We start from the raw sequence: 25688 nt of genomic DNA, 5'->3' as shown, positions 1-25688 counted from the left end.
TTCGCGGTCAAATTAAACCCAATACCTTACCAATTAGACCCAATAAGACAAACCATATTTGTGTAAGAACCCACCTTAATTAATTATTATTACTCTGTTTGGCTAAATAGTTGACATTCTACACATGGACGGCCACTGCAACTTATTATTATTGCTCTTCCAGTTTGGCGCGTCTCTTACCAACCAAACGACGTCGTCCCCATTATGTAACTATACATACACATTATTATATATATATAAAAAAAAAAAAGAAAAAAAGAAAAGAGACTCTCCGATTCCTATGCTGCTGAAATCATTCTTCCTCCTGTCTGAAATCCAAGCTACCGAATTCTTTGCGAATCCCTAAAATCCCGTCGCCATGGATGACCAAAACGACGATGCTTTGCTTCGTCGCTCCAATTTCCAATGCTACTCTGAGAAGTTCGCTTTCCGGTCAGATTCCGACGACGATTCGGCCGAGGGCAGCCGGAAATTCAGTTTCGATGATACCGGCTCCAGTTACCAGAAGACGCCCAGAATCTTTGATCGGTTCTACAACTCCTCCTCGTCGGATGAAGAAGTAGATGAGGTTGGAAGTTCGTCCAATTACCAGCGCCGTCTGGATTATATGCTCCAGTTCCTCGACCGGAAGCTCTCTAATTCTCCGTCCCCCGATCAGCCATTGCCGGAATTTACTGCTACGGGCGGCGGGACGGGGATATTCCGGCCTCCATTTCGGGCGCCGGTGCATCCGACCCGGCCGCCGAGTCTTGAGATAAGGCCCCATCCGTTGCGGGAGACTCAGGCGGGGCGATTTCTTAGGAGGATTGCTTGCGTCGACGATGGTGATGGGCCGCAGCTGTGGGCTGGGTCGGAATGTGGAATTAGGGTGTGGGATTTGAAGAACGATATGTATGGAGTGGCCGAGGATGGGGAAGAGGAGGGAACGGTGAGGTACTGGGAATCAGAGCAGGTTGCGTCCCCTACATTGTGTTTGGTTGGGGATGGGGGGAATAGAGTGGTGTGGAGTGGACATAGGGACGGGAGGATTATGTGCTGGAAGATGTTGGATGCATCAACTGAAAAAGTGAATGGGAGAGTGAATGTCACTTGTAAGAATGAGTTTCAGGAGATGTTTTCGTGGCAGGCACACCGGGGTCCTGTGTTATCCATGGTTGTCAGTTCTTATGGTAATTCAATTTAGGCTTATACATACATATATATATATGTATATACATATATATAAGAAAGAAAAGTATTTCTCTGGTTTAGCTTCAACTGTGTTAAGAATTGTGGGGATGATTGCATATGAGCTGACAGTGGAGTTTTGAGTGAGTAAAAGTGATATTCAGGGAAAAATGATCAACATGTAATGTGTTTTTGTGGTTTGTTCATCAGTTAGTTCTTGTGTGAGATCTGCTTTTAACATTAAGTTCGTGTGCGAAAAGAAAAGAGAATAATTTCCAAGCTTAAGTGAATTGAGAATAGATAGTTCTCATAATTGGAGAAGATTTATAAGACTTAATTGTTTTTGAACACTGTCTATGGTTTCTACTGTTAAGATCATTGTTCAGCTGTATTAGTTGATAGAGACTTGAGAATTATATTCACTGGTTCAGATTTCACACCAAAGGATAGAACTTGTTAAGTATGTTTAATCTTCTTTTCTATGTTCTAGTCTCGTGATATGACTGCTAGGAAAGCAGAAAGAAGTGTGAGACAGAGGGAATACCAACTCAAGCTAAGATTGTAATACAGAAATCACTGCTGTATTGAGAACATGATTTTTGCTTCTTTCTGATAAGTAAAATGTCAATTAACCAATCTGAGCCAGTAGAAATGTGACAGTAACTGTCATTGAGATTTCTTCAGAATCGTTTGTGGCTATGGAAGTGTACAGTTACGAAGTTAAATATAGATGCTTATTACATGCAGCTGTGCTTAGTGCTAACAAATCAAATAAAAATGCCATATGAACTAAATAAACTTAAGTCACTTTCCTGTGTGCTTGATGCTATGCTGTCTTCCGCAACCACATTCCTCTTTGCAAACCATTGCTGGGAAATACCCCACTTAGATCTTGCTTCTGTCAACAAACTGTTTTCGGAACAGTTTGTTTTCTTTTCTTTGTTTTGAATGAATGGGAGCAAATTCATACTGGATTTCCATTGCTCTGCTCATATCCTTTAAGGTTATTCAAATGATTATATTGCTGGGAAATACCCCACTTAAAATTGATGCATCATCTTTTTTCTTCAGGAGATATATGGTCTGGTTCAGAGGGAGGTGCAATAAAAGTCTGGCCTTGGGAAGCTATTGGAAAGTCATTTTCTCTAATAGTTGGAGAAAGGCACATGGCCTCTTTATTAGTAGAGAGATCATACGTTGACCTAAGGAGCCAAATTACCCAGAATGGGGCCTGCAGCAGCATATTTACTTCAGATGTCAAGTATATGCTATCCGATCATGTTGAGGCGAAAGTGTGGACTGCTGGTTATCAGTCATTTGCGTTATGGTAAGTCATATTAAATTTCAATCTTGCAAATAGTAATGAGGTAGAGGAATTGTTTTATACAAATGACCTTGTTTCTGTTTTCATTTGCCCAATTGCATATTTTCTCCTGCCTGATGTTTTTATACTTCAGACCCTTTTTTATGGGATTTGTCTTTCTCTTTTGCACAGGGACGCTCGAACCAGAGAGTTACTGAAAGTGTTTAATGTTGATGGTCAGATTGAAAACCTTGATTCGCCAGAGGATGAGATCCGGATGAAATTTGTATCTAATTCAAAGGAAAAAACACAAAATTCGTATAGCTTTTTTCAACGTTCACGTAATGCTATATTGGGAGCAGCAGATGCTGTTCGTCGAGCTGCAGCAAAAGGTAGTTTTGGAGATGATAATCGGAGAACTGAAGCATTGATTGCAACAGTTGATGGAATGATTTGGACTGGATGTGCTAATGGGCTACTTGTGCAATGGGATGGGAATGGCAATCGCTTGCGAGACCTCCATTACCATTCTTTCGCCGTTCAAAGCCTATGCACAGTTGGGACTCGAATATGGGTTGGTTACATTAGTGGCATTGTTCAGGTTTTGAATCTTAACGGTGACTTAGTAGGAGAATGGATGGCTCACAATAGCCCAGTGATAGACTTAGCCATTGGGGCTGGTTATCTTTTCACCTTGGCTAATCATGGTGGTATTCGTGGGTGGAGCATCGCCTCTCCTGGACCACTTGATAATATATTGCGTGCACAGTTGGCTGGAAAGGAATTTGTATACACAAAGCTAGAGAATCTGAAAATATTGGCTGGAACATGGAATGTTGCTCAGGGAAGAGCCACTCCAGATTCTCTTATATCATGGCTAGGCTCAGCTGCAGCAGACGTTGATTTGATTGTTGTTGGGTTGCAAGAAGTGGAAATGGGTGCTGGTTTTCTTGCTGTGTCCGCTGCTAGAGAAACTGTATGATGCCTCTTTCTTTTACTATGTTATATTGTTTAATGTCTTCCCTTCTGTCAAAAGACAGAAGTTGATTATCTGCCTTCGTGATGGGAAGAGTTGCATATAGACTTGGAATCCCTTCTAGGAATCATTGACAGAATTCAATAGTAACTCATATTGATGCTGCCAATTTTCGTAAAAAAGAATTAATATAGGTATATATGACATGAATTAAAGTACTCATTATCAAATAAATATGCACTATTATGTTTAATGATCTGCGTATTTGCCATGTAGTGCTATAGTGAAAGTCCAGCTAATGAATTTAGCAGATTGTGCTGCTTCTGCAGCTGCCCAACAATTTGCAGTCTTTTCAGTTTTCTATGATTCTTAGATCTGTTCAATTTATCATTTACATATTAACTCGATAATACAGTGTATAGCTTTCTCTAATGGGCTTAAGGGAGCAAAAGTTAGTTGGCAGGTTAGAGGGTAGAGGCTAAAGTTTGGGAGATAAGAAGCGGAAGGTCTGATAATGGCGGAACTCAAGAATGCTAGCTAGTAGCCTAGTACAGATGGAAGAAATTCTATTAATAAAAAAGATATATTATCTCATATTCAATACTATTTCATTGTCATTTGGTTGTTTCATTAGTGCGTTCAAAATTAAGATGCTATTTAATTGTACATTTGATGATATATAATTGCAATGTATTCTTTTATTAGTATCTAGTATTTTGTTTCTAATTTTAGAATATGTGGGGCACTGTAGTTATGAATATTGTTGAGATATTAGTCTTCTTTACTTGAGTAAAAGAATTACTGCCGTAAAATTTTTATGGATCTCTTCCGCACAAAATTTATTAACTTTAGTATCTTCCAGTTCTATTATATCTAACCATAGAAAGTTTCCATCCTACTTATCGAATCTTCTATAGGGAGGACCTTTGGTCCTTTGAACTTTTCCCATTGGAAGGCAGTCAATCCTTAGATAAAATTTTCAATGTTTTTAATCAACAAAGTGTTTTCTTTCATCAGACAAATATACCTGTACCTGAATGTCTTGGGCATTCCACACATGCTAGAAATAGAATATTGTACAATGTACATTGCAAGATGGAGGAATCTTCTACCATATATCATTGGATCATTGTTTGAAACATTATGGGTCTGTTCTTTCGTGTTTTAAGTCCCCCTTTTTACTATTCAATCTTTTATCTTCCCTCTAGAAATATCACATCCTAGCCAGCTTCCATACAAAACATGACATCAAACAAAAATTTTCATCTCAAATATGTCAAAACAAAAAATATGAAAGAACACACTTCGGTCATTTTCTAGGAAACAAAAGGAATTTTAGAATTATAGGATACTTAAGTTACAAGTTAAACCTTTCAACTCAATTATATTTAATACACCTTTTTGTTATTAATGTTTTTGTTTGGATTATTTAGTTATTCAACCGTGATCAGTTTAAACAACATGAATTCACCACTTCTTTAGATAGTTTCAAACTTTGGACTTAACATAAACCAAACTAAATATGAAGAGACACACTACACTTTATCGCCAATTAGACTCATAATCAACAAAAACAAATGGAAAAAGTTCGTTTAGAAGATGATTCCTTGTTGTCTCATGTCCTTTTCTATACAGGTTTTTTGTTTCAAGTTTTCAGGCATGTTAATGTTTGTATTACCTGCAGATGGGTCTTGAGGGCAGTTCTGCTGGCCAATGGTGGTTAGATATGATTGGGAAAACACTGGATGAAGGATCAACATTTTATCGCCTTGGCTCCAGGCAGTTGGCAGGCTTGCTTATTTCTGTGTGGTTAGTATTACTGCAGTAGCTGAACCATTATTAGTATTTCACTTTCATTCTTTTCCTTTGTGATTTACTTTCTGATTATTTAGTCAGGAAACGGCTCGTTTCATTTCAACACCTCATTACCTTCTTGTTTGTTATGTTTAGAGTTCTTAGTCATGACACCATATTAGTTTATTCGTTCGTGGTTTCCAATTCCTGCATTTAGTCGGGAAGGAACTGTTTTTGTTGACACAAGGTTTCTTTCTTCTTTTTAGTGGTTATTCCTGCATTAACAAGTTCATTATGGTGATTGTAATTCTGTTTACTAAACAAAGCATACATGCGAGATATCTCTTTGTCTTCTATTAATGCATCATCTGAATTTCTGTTCTTGTTAGACCTTCTGAAAAATGTAATGTTTTCATTGTTGTCTTTTAGGGTCAGAAACAACATCAGAGGCCATGTTGGTGATGTTGATGTTGCAGCTGTTCCTTGTGGTCTTGGACGAGCAATCGGAAATAAAGTATTGTTTAGTTGTTCTGTCAGTTTATGTGATCCAATATAGTTTATCCTTGTTGGTTTGGATGTGTGGGTACTGGGCTAAGGGGTTTTATGGTAATTTAACTGGAAAAAAAACATGAAAAAATAAAAAAATACCAACTAGATTATCTAGCAATGCATTTTTAATAAAAATAGCAAAAATTAGCTAGATAAGTTTTTTTTTTTGGTTTCCCCCTCTTTCCAGAAGTTTATTTTGGGTGTGTTTGCTTTGTATTTTTGGATAGATGTGTTTTTTTATGATTATATGAGAAATCGTGTTGGTAATATAAAAAATAATATTTTATATTGAATTGTTACTTCTTTTGAGTGGATAGAGTATATATTATATATTGTGTATAATTTTATGTATAAATTGTATTTTTTAGTAAGATTTATGAGAAATCATGTTTGTAGAAAATAGTTGGGTAAACACAGCCTTTATTGTTTCTTGAATTTTATTGAGAAATTTCTAAACCAAGATGGAAACTCTTTAGCTTGTAGCTTGCTACTTTCTTTTATTTTCAGTTATTGTGGGTAAAATGTTGGATTGTATCACCATTAGTTACCACCTTCAATTTTCAAGTTTTGCAAGCTGATAAAAATGGAAAAAAAAAATGGTCTTTCACATTTTCTATGTTGCAATGGTACTGATGGTTGGAGATACTTTTTACTTAGCCTAATTATCTTCCACATAAACTTCTTATTTAGAGGGAGTGAAGTGCAATTTTCTGTGGGAACTGTAGTTCCCCCCTGGCAAGAAGTCCATGCTTTGTATCAACTGATATTATCTTCTATATTTCTTGCTAATATTAACTCTATGTTTACCATACTAATATGAATCTAATATCTAAGAAGCTATTGGCAGGGAGCTGTGGGGCTGAGGATGAGAGTGTACGACCGAGTGATGTGCTTTGTCAATTGTCATTTTGCTGCACACTTAGAAGCTGTTAATCGTCGAAATGCTGATTTTGATCATGTATATCGAACAATGGCTTTTAGTCGACCATCCAATGTTTTAAATTCTGCTGCTGGTATGGTGATGTGGTTACTCTTATGTTGCTTGATTGCCTGCTCAATGCTATTACTATCACTTGTTTATGGTTCGAGCTTGCCATTGGTGCTTTCTATTGCAGCAGGCGTCACTTCTGCAGTTCAAATGATCCGCACTACATATGTACGTAACAAGCTCATTTCTCTGTTGGATGTTTCATTGTTAACTTTATTAATTAGCTCTTGAGCATTATCTCACGCAGGCTATGGGTATTAATTCTACGGAAGGAATGCCTGAGCTTTCCGAGGCAGACATGGTGATATTTCTTGGGGACTTCAACTATCGGCTAGATGGCATATCGTATGATGAGGCAAGGGATTTCATATCCCAAAGAAGCTTTGACTGGCTTAGAGAAAGAGATCAGTTGCAAGCTGAAATGAAAGCTGGTAATGTTTTCCAAGGAATGCGTGAGGCCGTGATTAGGTTTCCTCCAACATATAAATTTGAAAAGCACCAACCTGGTTTGGCAGGTAAGACAAATAAAAATATCTGAACTGGCTTGTTCTTTGTTTACTTAGATAGGTTTTGATTGTATTGTGTTGTAAAGGTTATGATTCTGGAGAGAAGAAAAGGATTCCTGCCTGGTGTGATAGGATTTTGTACCGTGATAGCCGTTCTTCTTCAGTATCTGCCTGCAGCTTGGACTGCCCAGTTGTCTTGTCAATATTGCAGTAAGTTATTTAGGAAGAGATGCACTTTCCTAGTATATTTCGTTTTTGTAGATAATGTGGTTCATTTGAGGCTTTTCATGAATACAAATCACACACATTTGAAAGATCACAATAATTTTACTATATTTGAATTGAATCTTTTAGAATGGATTCCTATTTTCAGGAGCATTTGACCCATATTTTCAGAATCATATCTGAATTTCTTGTTTCTAGGAGGTTTGGAATAAATTAAAAATTCTTTGAAAATTAAACAACTCCTCCACGTTAATGGTGCAAAACTTGTTACAGTGATAACTCCCATGTAGAAATTGAAACTCTCGGCACTAGATTATATTTGTCACTGATCATCCTCATGATTTGTAAAACCTTGAGGAACAACACTAGCTGAAAAGATGACGCAGTATATTGATACAAGTATTAGCAGCCCCTTATTCCAATGCATGATGAATCTCTTAAGGCAAGATAAGTCTATCTTATCTTTAGTTAAACATGCCATTGATGAAGTATCCTTGCCCTAGAATCGGCCCGGTTTGCCTATTTTGGTTTAAAAAGCTTTTCTTAGATGTACATAGGATAATTCCTGACTACAATGATGGGACTTTGCACTGAAATCATAACCACTAGACTTCCCCTACTTTCAGTCCGAAAGGGATATGAAGCTTCTAATCAAATAGTCTATTGCTAAGGTGGAACTCTCTGAATGTGCCTTGCGAACTAGTGCGTGTCAAGTTCAAACTTGCAACAGCCTTAGAAAGACTTCGAACTTTTAAGGACCAAAACACTATAGTCAAAATGGAGGTCAATGCTCAATTCTCTTTTTCAAGCCCTATATATACCAAAACTCTGGGGCATCCCGCTACCCTTTTGTATGAATGTGTCAATTGTGGCATCCTTTTAATTTAAGATTAATTTAGTACTTACTCGGCCCTATCACTTTTGCTAACTTTTGTTATGACACGATTTTTAGATGGCAATTTAAATTTTTGGTTCACTTTGCCGTCATGTCACACGTTTTTGTTCAGAATGTTTTATAAGTTAATAAAAAAGTTGTGTATAGAAGGGTGAAGAAATATAACTGTATATAAATAAATAAAAGTTAAATAAGTTTTGAGACATCCCACAGAAAATAATAGCAAAAGGTTTCGGACATAGATAGCATATAAAATATACAATAGAGAATGCTTTTACTTTCTCTTTCTTCTGCTCTTCTTAAGCTTGGATATCTTTTGACAGGTATGAAGCTTGTATGGATATAACCGACAGTGATCACAAGCCTGTCCGTTGCCTTTTCAGTGTCGAGATTGCTCGAGTTGATGAGTCAGTAAGAAGGCAGGAGTTTGGAGAAATCCTCAAATCAAATGAGAAAATCAAGCGTTTACTTGATGAACTAGCCAAAGTTCCCGAAGTAGTAGTCAGTACAAATAACTTAATCCTTCAAAACCAAGACATATCTATACTACGGATCACAAATAAATGCAAGAAAGACAAAGCTCTATTTGAAATAAGTTGTGAAGGTGTGGCTGCCATTAACAAAGATGGACAGGCGTCTGATCATCACCCGAGAGGTTCTTTTGGCTTTCCCCAATGGCTTGAGGTAATTTTCAAATTATTCTTTCTATATTGATACTAGTATCACAAGCAGCCGGTTTGCTAGTTGCTAATGTGTGCTATCGATAATCAAGTTCCAAATAATGTATCTTTTTTTATGACCATACAAGTGCAAATTAGGCTGATTGCACTTGATCTTTTTATTTTTTTTCTATTTAACACATAAGTCTCTATATTTGTGTTCTTCAATGCTCCCTTAACGGCGTTTTAATGAACATGAAAATAATTCTACTTGTTTTTCTTCATGGATTTTACTTGGATCCCGATATCCATGATTTTAGGCATTCTGAAATTCTTTCTTCTTGTAACACTTTTTAGTTTTCAGCAGCAACCTGTGATTTTTACTTGTTTGTTTGCTTGCTTCTTGATATTCCACAATTTTGTTTAATGGACATCCTAATAAATTTAACTATGTTGAACTCGAAGGATTAGAATTGAGATTGATGCGTGCAAAATATATGTGTCCTTAACCCCTGCACTAGCTATTGCAATGAAGTCTGAGCAATTTCTGTCCTTCGTGAATTCGATGATGCATCAACATAATGTTTAATATAGTTTATGAACTTGTCACTCCCTATTAAAGTATCTTACTATTTTATTTTCAGTTTCTTAAATACTTATGAGAAGTTTAGAAAATAATTTAACCGTTGCTACTTTTTAAAGTCGACATCGTCATTTATGACAATGATTTAAAAAGCAACATTATTTATATGCCTTGTTTTATGATATGTTAACATGGTTGAAATGTAAAACAGGTCACCCCTGCCGCCGGAATCATTGAAGCAGATAATATTGCTGAAATATCAATCCGCCATGAAGAGTACCGAACATTAGAAGAGTTTGTCGATGGTGTACCCCAAAACTTTTGGTGTGAAGATGCTAGGGACAAGGAAGCTATGCTATTAGTAAAAGTACGTGGCAGCTGCACAACTGAAACCATATCTCATCGGATACGGGTGCGCTACAGCATTACAGGCAAACTTACACCTATGAATCTAAATCGAAAAACAGAACCCCCCAACCCCGTCCAACCAAATCTCCTCCACCGCTCTGATTTTAGGCTCAGTGATTCATGCGACGTGGTCAGCCATTTAGAACATCTACATTCTCCTTGAAGCGAGATTCTTGATCCCATTTGTGTCGCGGATCATATCCTGTCAAAGGTATTCATTTTTATCACGTAATTTTTCATTCAATCTTGCATCATAAGCTCTACTTCATGTCATCATCTTCACCAGCAACATACGTCGTGCAAACACCATTACGATTTTTTGAAACTATATTGCTTGTCGATTTGAGCTTTTGGTTCGAGAGTTACATGATACTTACATTCTAATATCTGGGCCGGGCCGGGCCGGGTTTGATAAGTTTGTCAATGTGAATCTAAAACTTGTATAGAATTTATTTTGGTAGGCAGGGCAGGGCAGGGCAGGGCAGGATGAGAAGTGAGTGTTTTGTTTCCCAGCTACTTTTACTCTCTGCTGGTTTTGGCTTTTGTTAATGTAATTTCTACTTTGTTCTGTGTTGTGTGTGCACTTTGTAATGTACAACTTAAATAAATTATGTTACCTAATCTTTGTAACACACTATTTATTTATTTCTTTTAATTTTTTAATATTCTAATTTTTTTTCGGAATTGAAGAAATTTTGTGTGATATTTTATACTTCCTCTCAATGTATTTATTTTTCTGTCAACTTTGGATGAATTTGTTCTTTTTTATATTTATAAATAATTATATTTCTTATTTTAACAAAAAAAATATTTCACACTTTATACTTCTATTCTGGCTATCTATCGTATACAAAAAGTTTTAGACAAAGTATAATTTGAAAATAATTATTTTATAATATAGATAATTATAAATTAAGATAGAGATAATTGATTAAATTAAATTAAAAATATGGATTAAAAAATTTTAAATGATAAAAATAATGTAGTTCTTTTAAAAAAAAAATGACTAGCGAAAGAAATATCAAAGAAGACAGATGGAGTACAATATTACAAGGAATGCCATTAAAAAATAAATGAATTTTAAAGGAAATTTATTTTTTTAAAATCATTTTATTGTATTATTATCTATAAAGTATTAATATTCTAAAATTTACGTAAAAAAAAACAAATAGTTAATGTAAAAAAAGCAAATAGTTACAATCGGGGAGGGAGTATAACACATTTTAAGAGATTTTTTTGCATTCAGATATCTTTAAATTGTTTTAAATTTGTTTAATATATTTTTTATTTCAATTCAATGTTTCTTTTTAAATATTTTTTTTTTATCTCATTTAAAATATTTTTTTATTATTATAATAAAATAATTAATATATAAATATCAAAATATGTCTTATTTTTACAAAAGTATTTTTGTAGTTGTACTTATAGTGTTACAGCATTACATATTTTTACTATTAATAAAATACTCATATTTTAATTTACTACTAAAAAGGAAAAAGCTACATTCAGTGTATATAGGTCTGTCGAGTAGGATATTAGGTTCGACCGGGGTTTACCTAGTTTGCACTTTCGAATAGCCGCTGCATATTCTCACGTCATCAAATTTATATTCATTTTTTTTGTTGTCATTAAAAAATATTTTTGCTTTCTTTTTAATAATTTTTTTTTTACATTTTTGTACTTTTTTTTTTAGTAACAATTATTACTCACTTTTTACTCACATTTTTGTATTATACTTCCTCTTCCCAAACACCCTGCAACAATTTCTTTTTGGCATGTCCCAAACACCATGCAACATTTTCTTTTTGGCATGTCCCAAACACCCTGCAACATTTCTAAAATAGAAAATAATTAATTATATTTAATCTCTATCTCACACTTTATCCCCTCACATCATCCGAATAAAAAAATAAAATATATATTTCTCTCTCCATCACATTATTTAATTTCTAAATTATTTTATTTGATACTATCCACATAAAAACTCGTGCCAAAAACAAACGTTGCACCTTGTTTTAGACTGGAGGGAGTATTATTTTTATATTATCTACCTAATTCAATTCCGTATAATGAAAATTTGTGAAAAACAATAAATCTTCAAATCATTTAAAAAAATATTTGATATGGAAATTTGGGAATAGAAATACAAGTGAACACACTTTGAAGGGCGTGAATTTTTCAATGTTTCAAGTTTGAATAAAATATAAATATTTATTATAACATGTGTTTTGTTTACCTACTTTTTCCAACAACTTTTGGAAGTGTTTTTTTTTAAGATAAAAGTAAATAATTTTTTGTTTACCTACCTTTTCAAACCATTTTAGAACAGGGCTTTTTTTATTAAAATTATATTATTTTTTAAAAAAACATTATATTAAATTTTTATTTTTTTATACTCTCTTATCCCAATTCTATCCGGCCTAAGAATTCTTATATTTGGGTTCATATCATTTTTTAAAAAGATCAATTTCTAATAATTTTTTTATAATAATCTCAATTTATTTTTATCTATCTCATTTTAACATTAAAATATTATTATTTTTTATTTTCATATTTAATCAAAGTGACATAATTAACTCCGACTTAAAAAAGCCTAGAATATATAGTTCAAGAAGTTGAACTCTCCATTGGCATGCTTGAAGTTAGGGATTCGGATCATCGTCGGGACTCGGGTGCGCGAGTGTATGGGTATGTGGGAAAAGAAAATCATAGAAAACAAATCACACAATACAGGTACCATGAACTTGTGATCGTAAGCTTATATGTTCAAATCCGTTGGAGGTCTTATATGTTACATGATTCGCGAACAATGTTCGTGTTTGTTCGTTAAACTTTCGAGCTCAGCTCGTTAAACATTTTTGTTGTTTGAGCTCGTGTTCGTGTTCGACTCGTTTAGACTCAATTAAACTCGTTCGAACTCGTTTGTCTCACTTTTTTTAATTTATATATTTTAAATTAATATTTTATTTATTTATAAATTATAAATTTATATGTATATATAATATTTATAATAAATATATTATTTAAACGAACGTTCGCGAACAAAACTTAGGCTCGTTCGTTAACCAAACGAGTCTGTTTATATTGTCGATTCGACTCGTTAACTTTCGCGAACGAGCTCTAACTGAGCCGAACCGAGCCGAGTTCACGAACGGACGGCTCAGTTCGTTTATCAGCTCTATATCTACCCTACCACCACTGAAACAACTCCAACCTCCATTTTCATGGCTTAAGCTTTTGGTTAAAAAAAAAAAGAAAAAGCAGGGGAGTGGTGAGAAAAGAAGATAAAGAAGTAGGCAGCCTCACCAAAAGAACAATGTAAATCTCAAAATCGACTTCATCTCATCTCCAACCAACTTGAAACTGAATGGAGAAGATGAATATCTAACTGCCTAAATAAATATAGTGCCATTAAATGCATAAATTGAACATATTATTATTTTCAGGCCAGCACCTGCTCCTCCAACTATACCACAGAACTTGCTTCAAATTTCTTAAAAAATCCATAATATTCAAGAAAAGTCACACTAGAAATTACGAGGTAGAAATAATCATTCCATTTCATCCCTACCATAAATTATGAACACTTATTTGCTCTGACAAGTGATAAACTAATCACTACAATTGTTTGAGGAAGGTACGTATGACTACCGAGCAGATTACCTTCCAAGCGCATATGATTCTTGTCTTTCAGCTGCCCGAGTCTTGTGTAATAGCATCATGATTCATCTACAAGGACAAAGAATATCCCCGGAGATACCTCGAATCCACACCTGATTCCCGCGCCAGAGCCACCCTCCCTGTCCGGGCCACCTTGTCAAGAGAGAGAACCAGAGATTCATTAACATTCGATAGCAAATCATCTGCGCAAGCAAGGTTTTGCACAATTCAATCTCCTGTTTCTCAGTAATTATGTATCTAGATATTTCTAGAGTGCTTTTTATTCGCATTATAAGACATGAGATTTCTGCTCCATTGAGTAGATGCCCGCAGCGATCATATTTAGTCAGCCGAGAATCAATATGTGATTATTATCCAACACCACTAACAAGTTACAATGTTTATGATACGATCCTCAATCAAATAAATTTTTGGTTTCTCGATGTTCCCACCTTTTTGCTTTATCAATATTTTTTAAGGAATGACGAAAAGAAACTTCGCAAATCGAGAAATTTGACAGGGGGGCAATGGATAGGCTGACTCATGCAATTTAAATCAAATAGTAATATGTGATTATGCAAAGCCTACCTCACAAATACCATACGGCTCCAACAAATTCTGGAGTGCAAGCATCTTGTTGAAATCTCCTGTCAACTGTGATTGAAAGATTAATCTTAGGCAAAATGTAATATATGCGAATATAAAAGGATAAATATAGACACAATCCCTATAGTAAAATTTGGTGAATGCTTTGCTTGAACATAGTTACTCTCTCTATAAAACAATTGCATTCAAATCACTCGTAACAGATAATGACTTAGAATGATCATTAGGTTAATATTTGATACTTCATTTTTACAATCCTTGATTTGACTCTCAGAAATAATATATATATATATATATTCATTGAAGGATATAGCTCCCAAATAGAGCTAAAGACAACAATGTCAAATGTAGTAATTAATTACTCTATATATACATTGAAGGATATAGCTCCGAAATAGAGCTAAAGACAACTACGTCAAATGTAGTAATTAATTATGAGCAAACACTCTTTAACTAATTCCATGTGAAAGCTCCTTTATTATATAATTGCAGAGGGCCTTCTTAATTATAATTGTAATAAAATAAACTTTTTTCGATTAACCACAATGACACAAATATAGAATGCATAATATACAAACTCACAAACACAACACGCAGTGCATCTATTAAAATAAAAAAGGACAACATGACAATGATATCGATGGCAATCATTTGTAACAAATAACGTGCGTGACCAAAAAACCAAAACAAAGATACACATCATTAATTTCTAGAAGAACTACTACCAGAGATTGATAAGTTATTAGTCAGTTACATGAGGAGAAACTTGAATATCAAAGGAAAAATACCTCCAATGTTATCGTATGATCTGAAACATCGACTGGTTTAGCTCGGAAAATATTGGCAATGTCAAGAACATCCCTTCTCGCATTAGCATTTACAGCAACTTTAATCAGCATTAGTTCGCGCTCAGCAAATGGCAAATACGTCAAATCTTGAACCTGAAGAAGTCATTCAATCAGCCATTTCCTCTTTCGTAAGAGACAGGAATAACTTACAGTTTATCCCACAATGACCCTAAACGGATGTTCTTTCACTGTTATTTCACATAAATCAACTTGTAAACCTTGATCTTGGCTTTCCTAAACGTAAGGTGAAAGTTCAAATGCATAGATAAAGATTATAACTTGATCTTCTGCCCATCAACTTGCATTTACACCTGTATTCTATTATCACTTCTACAACCACTAGATGGCACTCCGCATTGCCTTGCACCAGCTTATGGAACAATCTCTTATTCAAAAACTTTCCTTGAACCTTCTAATGTAGCATTTATTCTTTTTCTATAATGTATATCATGTCAGAGATAGCATACTGTATATGTTTTAGTGATTTTGTCAATAACCCAAATGCATACAAGCTATAAGCGAAAACCCTAGTATTTGAAAATTTCCCCCAAGGTGCCATTTCACATGTACATGATCAGTCATAAGACATATAAGCTACCCTTACTCTTCATTATTATCACATACTACATATAACATTAGAATTTCTTTAGAAAGGGCTCTTTAAAAAGCCAGAACTTCACCATTATTCTTGAGGCATTATAAGTTACATTTGAACTGATTGTTGCAATGAACTCCACTCACCTCATAAACTTCAATCAACTTATATAAGTGCTGGACCAATTTGGCGATACTTTCTTTTGTTCCAGGAACTACAGTTGTTATGCGTGAAAGCCCTTCAGTTTCTGCAGGTCCCACAGCAAGACTCTAGAAATGTAGAGATATAGTTTAGGAAAAACTTGAAACACCATCATAACATAAAGTGGAACATCTGAGATATTACAGTAAATGAAGAACGAAAGGAAGTAAGGAGACAGTTGACCTGGACATTATACCCTCTCCGAGATATAACCCCAGTAACCAGATTCAGAACACCTGGGGCGTTGTTGACAAGTAAGGATAAAGTATGCGATTGAAGCCCATTTGACTGCAGCATTAAGATAAGAATAAAACAGCTGTTCCAAGAACATAGGAAAAAACAATTTGGCGTTTTTCAACAGAGACTGTTGAAGATCAAATTCCAACTCTAGTCCACAAAATCAATTATTCCAGAATAGCGCTGATCAAAGAAAAAAAAAAATCATTTCAGAATAGCATCTCTGAGGTTTTAGGAGACAAATGGACTGGGAAACTTTTATGGTCAGGCAGAAATTGATCACAAAAATGTAACTCATTACTGCAAGGATTTACTCAAGTTCACAAATAAATGGGCTAGCTTCAAGCAACATCTGCCGTTGGCTAGCCTAGCACATAAATTCTATTTGAAAAGCGAAAATATATAATTACTGCCAAATTGCATGGCATTACATTTGTGGAAGAAAGATTCTTACATCTTCATCGAAGACAGCTCCCCAGTTGGCATCAAGAACTTGATTAGAGAAGACATCAGCAGGTTCAACAGGATAAACATCACCCTTCAATCAAGAAACATACTTATATATCAATTTAAATGAAAGACACAAAGCATGAGGAAAATTACATTTATTTAAGTAGCAAGCTTTAATGGCTATGACACTTGGTTTCAGTCATATAGATTTAACAAGCTAACAGAGGAAAAATACTCAGCAGGTACATATAAGGTTAAAATAATAATAATAAATAATAAAAAAAAAAAAAAAAAAAAAAACTAGAATATCTCACAGGCCAAATGCAGACAAAATAATAGAAGTTGGAGCCATACTATGTTTTGATGGATGCAGCTAGGGTTATAAATGAATCAAATAATTTTGTTCGATTCAAAATTTTATGATTCGAATTCGAATATGAATCAAATACAAATGTAAAATTTTAATATTTGATTGGCTATTCATAAATATTCGATTCGATAATAAAAAAGATATAGATAGTATAAAATATAATATACATATCTATGTATTCCCCAATAGAAATAAATCAAACTAATTTTATTAATAATAATACTTTTAAATTTTATATAAATAAATACAATATAATTAAAAGTATACTTGTACAATGATATTTTTATTTATGTTAAAAAAAAAAAGTCTTTTTTGTCAATGTGAAAAATAATAAATAATAAATATGTACATTTTTTTTATCAAGTATTTTAATATTATTATTAAAAAATTTAATTAAAAGAAGTTCTAATCTAATAGCTTCAAATTGAATCAGATGAAACAAAAATAAATCACATTTTAATCAAATATTTGTATAATATTAAAATTAAATCATATACTCGAATCGAATCGAATAATTTGAAAATTATTTCAAATCGAATTGAATAATTCAAAAATTATTTTGAATTGAATACGAATATCATTTTAAGATTCGAAATGAACTGAATATCGAATTGAATAATCGAATATTTATTCGAATCCAATTAAATACAACAGTATTTGATTTGATTCGATTCGATTCGTTTACAATCGTAGATGTAGCCTTGGGTAGCCCATCTAATGTTGTGCTTAGATTGGAGATTGGGCAAAACTTGTTGGCTTGTTGCTGGCAGATTGAACATCATAAAGACTGAGAGGTCTTACAGTTTTTTCTTGTAAAACTATCATAACTTTATATTGGCCAAGGGCTATGGGGACATATCAATGGCTATGACACGGGATTGGCTCAATGGAAGGTTGAGGATGCACGGGTGATGTTCTAGCTTATAAGTTCACTTAAATCATTCCTACACCCATATAAAATTGCTAAAGAAATATGGGCATATTTACAGAGTTTATTGTCATGGATTCGGCAAGAAGATTTCATTTGGAATGTGAGATTAAAAATTACACTCAGGGTTGTCTATCTATTCAGAAGTATTTTTCCAGTTTACCAATTTTATGGAGTGAATTGTCGGATAATATTTGTGCTACCGTATCCAAAGTGAAGAATATCGCACTTTTCATTGATGTAGAACTAAATATTACAAAATACAACACAAAACCCTATATAATACAACTACCAAAATACCTAGAATGCCCTTACACTATTATAAATACAAAAATACCCCTATACATAATATATCTAACACTTTCCCTCAAAATGGAGAGTACAAATTGTATGATCCAAATTTGTCATATAGAAATTTAATTTGAAGGCCTCTGAGAGATTTAGTAAGAATGTATGCAAGTTGATCATTCGAAGCAACATGGTGAGTCGTGATGCATCCAGATAACCCTTTCTCCCGAATAAAATGACAATCTATCTCTATATGTTTAGTCCTCTCATAAAACACCGGATTAGAGGCAATATGCAAAACAACTTGATTGTCACAAAAGAGTTTCATTTTTGAAACTTCCACTACTTCCACTATCTTGAGTTCATGAAGAAGTTGTTTTATCCAAATAAGTTCACATGTCGCTAATGTCATGGCTCGATATTCTACCTCTGCACTTGATGGAGCAACAACATTCTGTTTCTTACTTTTCCATGAGATAAGATTACCTCCCACAAATATACAATATACTGAAGTAGAGCGTCTATTAGCGGGGAATCCTACCCAATCAGCATCTAAATAGCCAATTACTTCAGTGTGACCTTAATTAGTGTACAATAATCCTCTACCAGGAGACCATTTGATGTACTTCAAGATTCGAATGGCAGCATCTAGGTTGACTCACAACACTCATAGTAAAAGAGATATCAGGTCGAATAAGTGTGAGATAGTTAAGCTTACCAACCATTCTACAATATCTTTCTACGTTAGCTAATGGCTCCATGAGAGAGTCTGCTGGATTGCAGTCCGACAAGCCAGTTTCTTCAAGAATATCCAATGTCTACTTCCGTTGTGAAAGAACAATACCATCACGTGATTGAGCAATCTCAATACCAAGAAAGTACTTCAATGGTCTCATATCTTTAGTTTGAAAATGCATAAATAGATGTTGTTTTAACTGAGTAACCTCTTCTTGATCATTTCCAATGATAACAATATCATCAATGTACACAAGAAGATATAAACACTTACCGTGTGATGTGTGCTTATAAAAGACAGAATAATCTAATGCACTTCGGATCATGCCAAACTCTTGTATCACGCTATTGAATCAACCGAACCAAGCACGTGGAGATTGTTTCAATCCATATAGCGAACGACGTAGTTTGCAAACGAGACCAGACTCCCCCTGAGCAACAGATCCACTCCCCCTGAGCAACAGATCCAGGTGGTTGTTTCATGTTCGAGAGAAGGTATTATTGGGGTATATCGTCACTGATCATGTTTCATCCGGTGACCAATTTGCTGACATCCTAACAAAGGCTCTTCAAAGATCTCGAATTGAATTTATTTGTAACAAACTTGGAACATACGATCTATATGCTCCAGCTTAAAGGGGAGTGCAGGTTTGAAAGAAGGTACTGCGGGTGTATAGTCACTGATCATGTTTCATCCCGTGACTAACTTGCTGACATCCTATCAAGTTTATTTTAAACAAACTTGGAACATACAATCTATAAGCTCCAGCTCGATGGGGAGTGTAGATTATTTTTTGTTATATTTGTTTAGTTGGACTTATAATCGTTGAATAGGTCAGACCATTAGTATAGGCACATTAGTGTTGTATATATTCAACATTTGTACTCCTTAGAACTTAGATTTTTAAAAATATACGTTTCACCTTTTCAGGTATGTCAATGAAAAATGCAATAGGAAAGTTAACTTACAAGATAGAGTTGTCTTTTTGGCGGAAAAAAACTTTCCGTGTAAAATTCTACATTATGAACCTACAAATGGTAGTAGATTCAATCTCAGCAACCGTTTGGGAAGATACAAAACTAGGTAACACAAACCTAGACCACAAAGTTACATGCATCGAGAAAGGATGGATCGAAATGGTAGGGCCACAGCATAGACATTAAAGTCCTTGACCAAGATATATTGGGCTTCAAGAACACCAAGGGGTTCGCCATCTCAAATTGGAGAGAATGTTGGATGTTGCACAATTGGATAGTGCTGGCTATATACCTGTTCTTGGTAGGACATTGCTTGGACATCATATCATCTTGAAGACTATTAGATCTTAGATTTTTCTTTCTAAATACTATGTGAGCTCGTACATAGGCCATTATGAGATATTTAAACATAGGCAGGGCCAATATCAGTTATTGGTTGGTATTTGATGAACTGGTGTACAGTTGTGCTAATACAAGCCATTATAATATTGTTTTCTAATTGTGACTTTCTATAATGGGTAAAAGAATTGCAAACTTAATATTAGAACTGTATTGCCTGAGGACTTCTATCCAAGGATTCTATAGGTTCTCAAGGATGCAAAAGTTGGTTTTCTGCCTAAAATGCATCTCTATAGTCACTTTTCTATTCGGGGAAGCTCTAAAACATTCTGAGGAATGTGATTGTGATGTAACCACCAAATTAATACACGTAATATGAGGCAGATTTAGTCATGCAAGTATGGCTGCTAGCAACACAGTGCAATTATGGAGATACACAAACGCCCCATGACACATGGAACTAAATAGGCATGCATACAAAACATGTAGTATAGGATAAAGAAAACAGCGAGTCCAACCATTCTTTTGTTTGAGTCAACTGATGCTCAATGGATAGGAGTATAAACTGAATCCTCATATTGTACTGTACCAGCTAGGAAATCAAGGCATTAATGATTAAGATATCAAAAAGTTGTGGTATACTGTCATTCTCTTGTTGGACTCAAACTAAATCATATAAACTAACTACTCTTTAGCATTGAATGGTTCGGTAAAACAAAAGCCAATTGAAAATTGAGTTTAATTTTCAAGGAGGGCTGCTCTGACTACTTCATGGAATAATCGAAACAAGGAAAAATGTATCATAAGTCATATTTTATTAAACCCAAATCTTTGGCACTGTGATCACCGTTAAAAATAAAGAACTAGATTAGCACAGTTACCCCTGAGGCAGCATAAAGGGTGCCATTGGTGGGTTTCCGAATGACTTCCCGACTAGCAGCGTCCCGAACTGTTTCCATGGGTATTGTTCCTTCAAGATCAGGGTAAGTGGCTGCAGAAAACCTCCAAAATGGAGCTGACTCACCCATTTTTTCCCTCCTCAGTGCAACCTGCGTAGTGGAATTAATAAGTAAGAATAATGACCAGGTAAAATTACGGGAAGTTTTTAACCTTAAACTGGAAAATATCATTACTCTAGATCCATGTGAGAAGTGGCACATAATGTTTGGAGTAAAATGCCATAATGTTTGGAGTAAAATGCCAAATATAATTAACTAGATTGAGGTATCCCAACCCTACCACACAAACTCCACAAATAGACATATTTAAACACCCAAAAGGGCCAAAACAATGTGGAAAATCAAAGACAAGACGTTTGAAAATTAAAGCAACAAATCAACAACTGTGGCTCAATGGATAAAGTCAAAGCTCAAAGAAAATGCGCCAAAGTAACTGCCCGATTTATGTGTTCGTCAGTTAAAGCACCATAACAAGATAAATGATAATACCTTTCCAGTTCTTGATAGCTCCTTAATACCGAACTTTCTGAGATTTCGCAAGACTGCTGTAATTTTCCCAGGATCCCCTGTTACCTATATCAAACAGTGGGATACATGGAAATTTTTCATTGACTACAATCTTATACCAGACCATGGCATCTTATATAACCATCTCCCAATTTCAAAACACAGTTTTAATTTGAAACAACTTTACTAACATAAAGAAAAGATAACATATTTTGATAATGTTTTTTTTACAGAAGCATAAAATAACAAAATTAGAAATGCATACCTACATAATTATATGAGAAATAGATCTGGAAGTGGATAAACATTTACTATTTAATTTATTCAGCATTATGCAAGATTATGATTGGTTGACTCCCGTAAAAATATAAATAAATAAATTATGTGTATTCCTACTAGCTTAAGCTTTAAGGTGTATCCAACCAACTTAAACTTTTAAGTGAAACGGTCATTTACATTATCTAACAATTATCAAATGGATATAACATAAAAAAATTCATGAGGCACAACTCACAAGAAATGTATTAATTTTTATTTCAGAATTCAAGAAGCATATATCATACCACTCAAAATCTAGTTATTATCGATTTAAAAAAAATTATAGCTATTAACAAGCAAAGGATATTGATAACAAAAACACAAAAATAGAATCCAACCTCCATAGTTAAAGTGTGCTCCGATATGTCCACGATCTTTCCCCTAAAAATGTCAACTAACCACATAATCTGAAAACGTAATTGACAAATATAAAAACAATAGCATGCTTAGACATAGTCAAAGGTAATCAGGCATTAGGTTAATTGTAGTAATTTCAGGCAATTCTTCAAGAAGCTCAAAAACATTATAAACTCTCTCCAAACAAAAGTAAAGAGCATAAAAAAGAACCTCCATTAGTTGGGAGCAGACCAGTGTAGCTTAAAAACAAAATTTCTAGCAACAAGATCCTCCAACCAAACATAGATTCTCGTCTTTAAACAATAGAAAGATCAACCAAATATAGATCCTAGTCAAAGGTAATCAAGCATTAGGTTCATTGTAGTAATTTCAGGGAATTCTTCAAGAAGCTCATAAACACTATACAAAAGTAAAAGCATAAAAAAGAACTTCCATTAGATGGAAGCAGAAGACCAGTGTAGCTTAAAAACAAGATTTCTAGCAATAAGATCCTCCAACCAAATCTATATTCTCGTCTTTAATGTTTAAACAATAGAAGGATCAACCAAATATAGATCCTCGTCCTTTAATAGCCATTCCCATTTGTCTTGGAAAACTTTGTTGCAAGGTTATGATCTAACTTTTATATATTGGGGCCTCAAATATTGATATGCAATCATTTGCTCAACTCATGACGAGCTCCTAGACAAGTATTATCTAGCTCTTTTATATCTCTTATTATTATCACTATGAATTTTAAAATTTTCCGACTTGTGCTATATAGAATTCTTATATTTTCGAGAAAATATTACTTCCAGTGATGACCCAAAAAGAGATAAACAGAAATTATTCAATCTAGAATAAACAAAAGAAACATGAAAGCGGGTGCGAGTAGATGAAAGAAATTTCCAATACTTCGCCCTTGGTGGTAGAATCTGCATTGAGCTTTATGAGCATCAGTTCTCGCTCCACTTGTGATTCTCTCGACAAATCTTCAACCTGTCATGATAAATAGGAACACAATAATTGGAACACTCTAGCAAGCATGAAGAAAGACCTTTGAGACTTTGTGTGACTACATCACAAAACCCTAAATCTAACAAACGTCATTAGCATCAGAAACTTCTGTCAGGGTTGCTCTGGTCTTGTGTTTAAAGAAATGACTCCCACTTCTCTCTGGAGATATGACAACCAACCAATACAAGGACAACATGAAAATTATCTCCAAGAAAACCAACAACGCTAAAGAAGAAGCTAACATGTTGAACAGAATTGTATTGTAAATTTATAAAGTGATACCTTCAAGACATTCACAAGCTTATTGAGTTGCTCTACAACTTGTTTCAAAACCTTTTCCGTTCCCGAGACAACTATGGTGAACAAAGCCTTGTCCTTGTTTAGCCCAACAGCAAGTGACTCGATATTGTAGCCTCGTCGTGCAAAGACTCCCGCTATTCTGTCTATTATACCACTTTCATCCCCAACAAACACAGAGATGGTATGAAGTTGCACCCTGAGATCATTCAGATAGATCATCAATGGTTCAGATCAAGAATTAAACACAATGTTCCCTCAACCAGACTGAAGAAATACCGAATGAAATGAGATGATCCCAAAACTCTCCACATGCTCAGATAAGACAAAGAATGCATTTTTTTTTTAGCTATAAAAGGTAAATATATCTTCATTAAACTAACCGTTACAACCACTGCAAGTCAATTCGTGTAATCATAAAATTGACAAAACGAGAAGAAAGAAACAAACATTATTAATAAATGTTTCCCATATAAAATTACAATCAAAGAGATCTTGATGATTAAACAGCAAATAGACCCAAAAAAAAAAAAAAAACTAATCACAAATGCCCACAAAACATACCTCAAAAAAATAAAAATAAATTCCTTCTACCATTCCAGCAGAATGACACCATCAGGGCCACAAAAAACGAAACACACACACAGAGGTGAGAGAATAGGGTAAGAGAGCGAGAATGTATATACCGAGAGCCATCAGCAAGAGATTTCGGAGAAGAAGAAGCAAAAGAGTCCTGGGAGATGGAAACAGCAGCGCCATTATCTGAGTTACGACCAGTGGCGGCTGCCGCAACCAGTAATTGCTTATGCGAGCAATGTTTGAAGCCTGCAAATTGCACATTGGAACAGGAAACTGGCAAATGCGGCGAGTATTTCAGCTTCACGACGCCGGTAATTGGACAGGGTGACGCGGCGGCCGTCGCCATAGGTGCCGGTAATGTGCTTCACTGCAAAGTAAAGGCTTGAGACGGGGTATGAAGAAGATGAATATATATATATATATATATATTTACTGGGAGTATAAAATATATATATAGGACCACAGCAGCGCCAAAACCTATCTATTCAATAATAAGGGTTTAATTAGCAGCACGATATTTTGATATTAACAAGAGAAAAATCAAAATGACCTAACTTGTTAGAGGTGATCGAAAGAATTTTTATTTAACTAGTTAAAAAACCTAATTTAAATGGATCATTTTAGAGGTCTATTTGCGTATTTTTTAAATTTTGGATGTATTCAATTTAAATATTTAAAATTTTCAAAAATCAGAAAATATTTAAAGTTTTCAATTTTTTTTAAAAATCTTATTATAATATTTTAATAACAAATAATAATTTCAAATTAAAACATACTTAGCAAATTATTATAATTTTTGAAACATGTATTTTTTATATATTATAAATACAATATTTAAAAAATATTATTATTTTATCATAATAAATATATGTATTACCATTGTTTCTTCATTTTCAATTATCGAATATATTATATTGTCATTCTCGATAAAGGGAAACTATTAATTTTTATTTATTTATTTATTAAAATTTGTACTTTTATTAATTTTTAATTTCAAATATTTTTTGCAAAGTTATTATTTCTGATCTTAAATTTATTTTTTTTTTTGCAAAAATTATTATGTTACAATATTTCTAAATTATTAATAGTTATAAAAAAAATATAGTATTTATTTAAAAATATCGGATGAAAATATCGGATGAATTTTCAGTTGAATATGAAAATTAAGAATTTTTAAGTCTTGACATGAAAGATGAAAATTAAGAATTTTTTTTTTAAAATAAATTATAACAAATAACCAAAGCTAATGCTGACTATGGCTAATATTATGTGGAAAATGAAGTTATAGTATAATGAAAATGAAAATGAAAATGATGAAAATTAATATGAAAATAATAATAATGTATTTTTAAAATATATATTTTTTGTATTTTTATTAATAATTTGA

The 25688-nt window shown here is 33.9% G+C and overlaps 2 protein-coding genes across 6 annotated transcripts; one reads left to right on the top strand and one right to left on the bottom strand.

Moving 5' to 3' along the window:
- Positions 1–258: 258 nt before the first annotated feature.
- LOC127244842 (type II inositol polyphosphate 5-phosphatase 15-like) lies at positions 259–10674 on the top strand. Of its 5 annotated transcripts, none has more exons than XM_051265374.1 (11): positions 259–1169; positions 2239–2494; positions 2663–3446; positions 5131–5255; positions 5670–5754; positions 6637–6802; positions 6908–6945; positions 7025–7292; positions 7370–7493; positions 8727–9087; positions 9857–10674. In XM_051265374.1, the coding sequence occupies exons 1-11, from the start codon at positions 359–361 to the stop codon at positions 10214–10216; spliced, it is 3378 nt and encodes a 1125-aa protein (XP_051121331.1). In that variant the 5' UTR covers positions 259–358; the 3' UTR covers positions 10217–10674. The 5 variants fall into 5 exon arrangements, with proteins under 5 accessions (XP_051121331.1, XP_051121330.1, XP_051121329.1 ...); XM_051265373.1 differs by having other exon boundaries at positions 6905–6945; XM_051265372.1 differs by having other exon boundaries at positions 6637–6945; positions 9857–10264; positions 10515–10674.
- Positions 10675–13442: 2768 nt separating this feature from the next.
- On the bottom strand, positions 13443–24708 carry LOC127245204 (acetolactate synthase small subunit 1, chloroplastic-like). Its single transcript, XM_051265964.1, has 12 exons — positions 24409–24708; positions 23708–23921; positions 23324–23407; positions 22411–22479; positions 21737–21820; positions 21170–21337; positions 16655–16738; positions 16147–16251; positions 15909–16031; positions 15108–15260; positions 14302–14367; positions 13443–13866 (listed from the first exon to the last, which is right to left on the bottom strand). The coding sequence occupies exons 1-12, from the start codon at positions 24645–24647 to the stop codon at positions 13783–13785; spliced, it is 1473 nt and encodes a 490-aa protein (XP_051121921.1). The 5' UTR covers positions 24648–24708; the 3' UTR covers positions 13443–13782.
- Positions 24709–25688: the final 980 nt, after the last annotated feature.

This window comes from Andrographis paniculata, unplaced genomic scaffold (assembly GCF_009805555.1).
Source record: "Andrographis paniculata isolate CXL003 unplaced genomic scaffold, ASM980555v1 Contig21END, whole genome shotgun sequence".
In the NCBI taxonomy this organism is placed as follows: domain Eukaryota; kingdom Viridiplantae; phylum Streptophyta; class Magnoliopsida; order Lamiales; family Acanthaceae; genus Andrographis; species Andrographis paniculata.
Note: the sequence above shows the minus strand (reverse complement) of the source record. Positions and strands in the feature narration are given on the sequence as shown.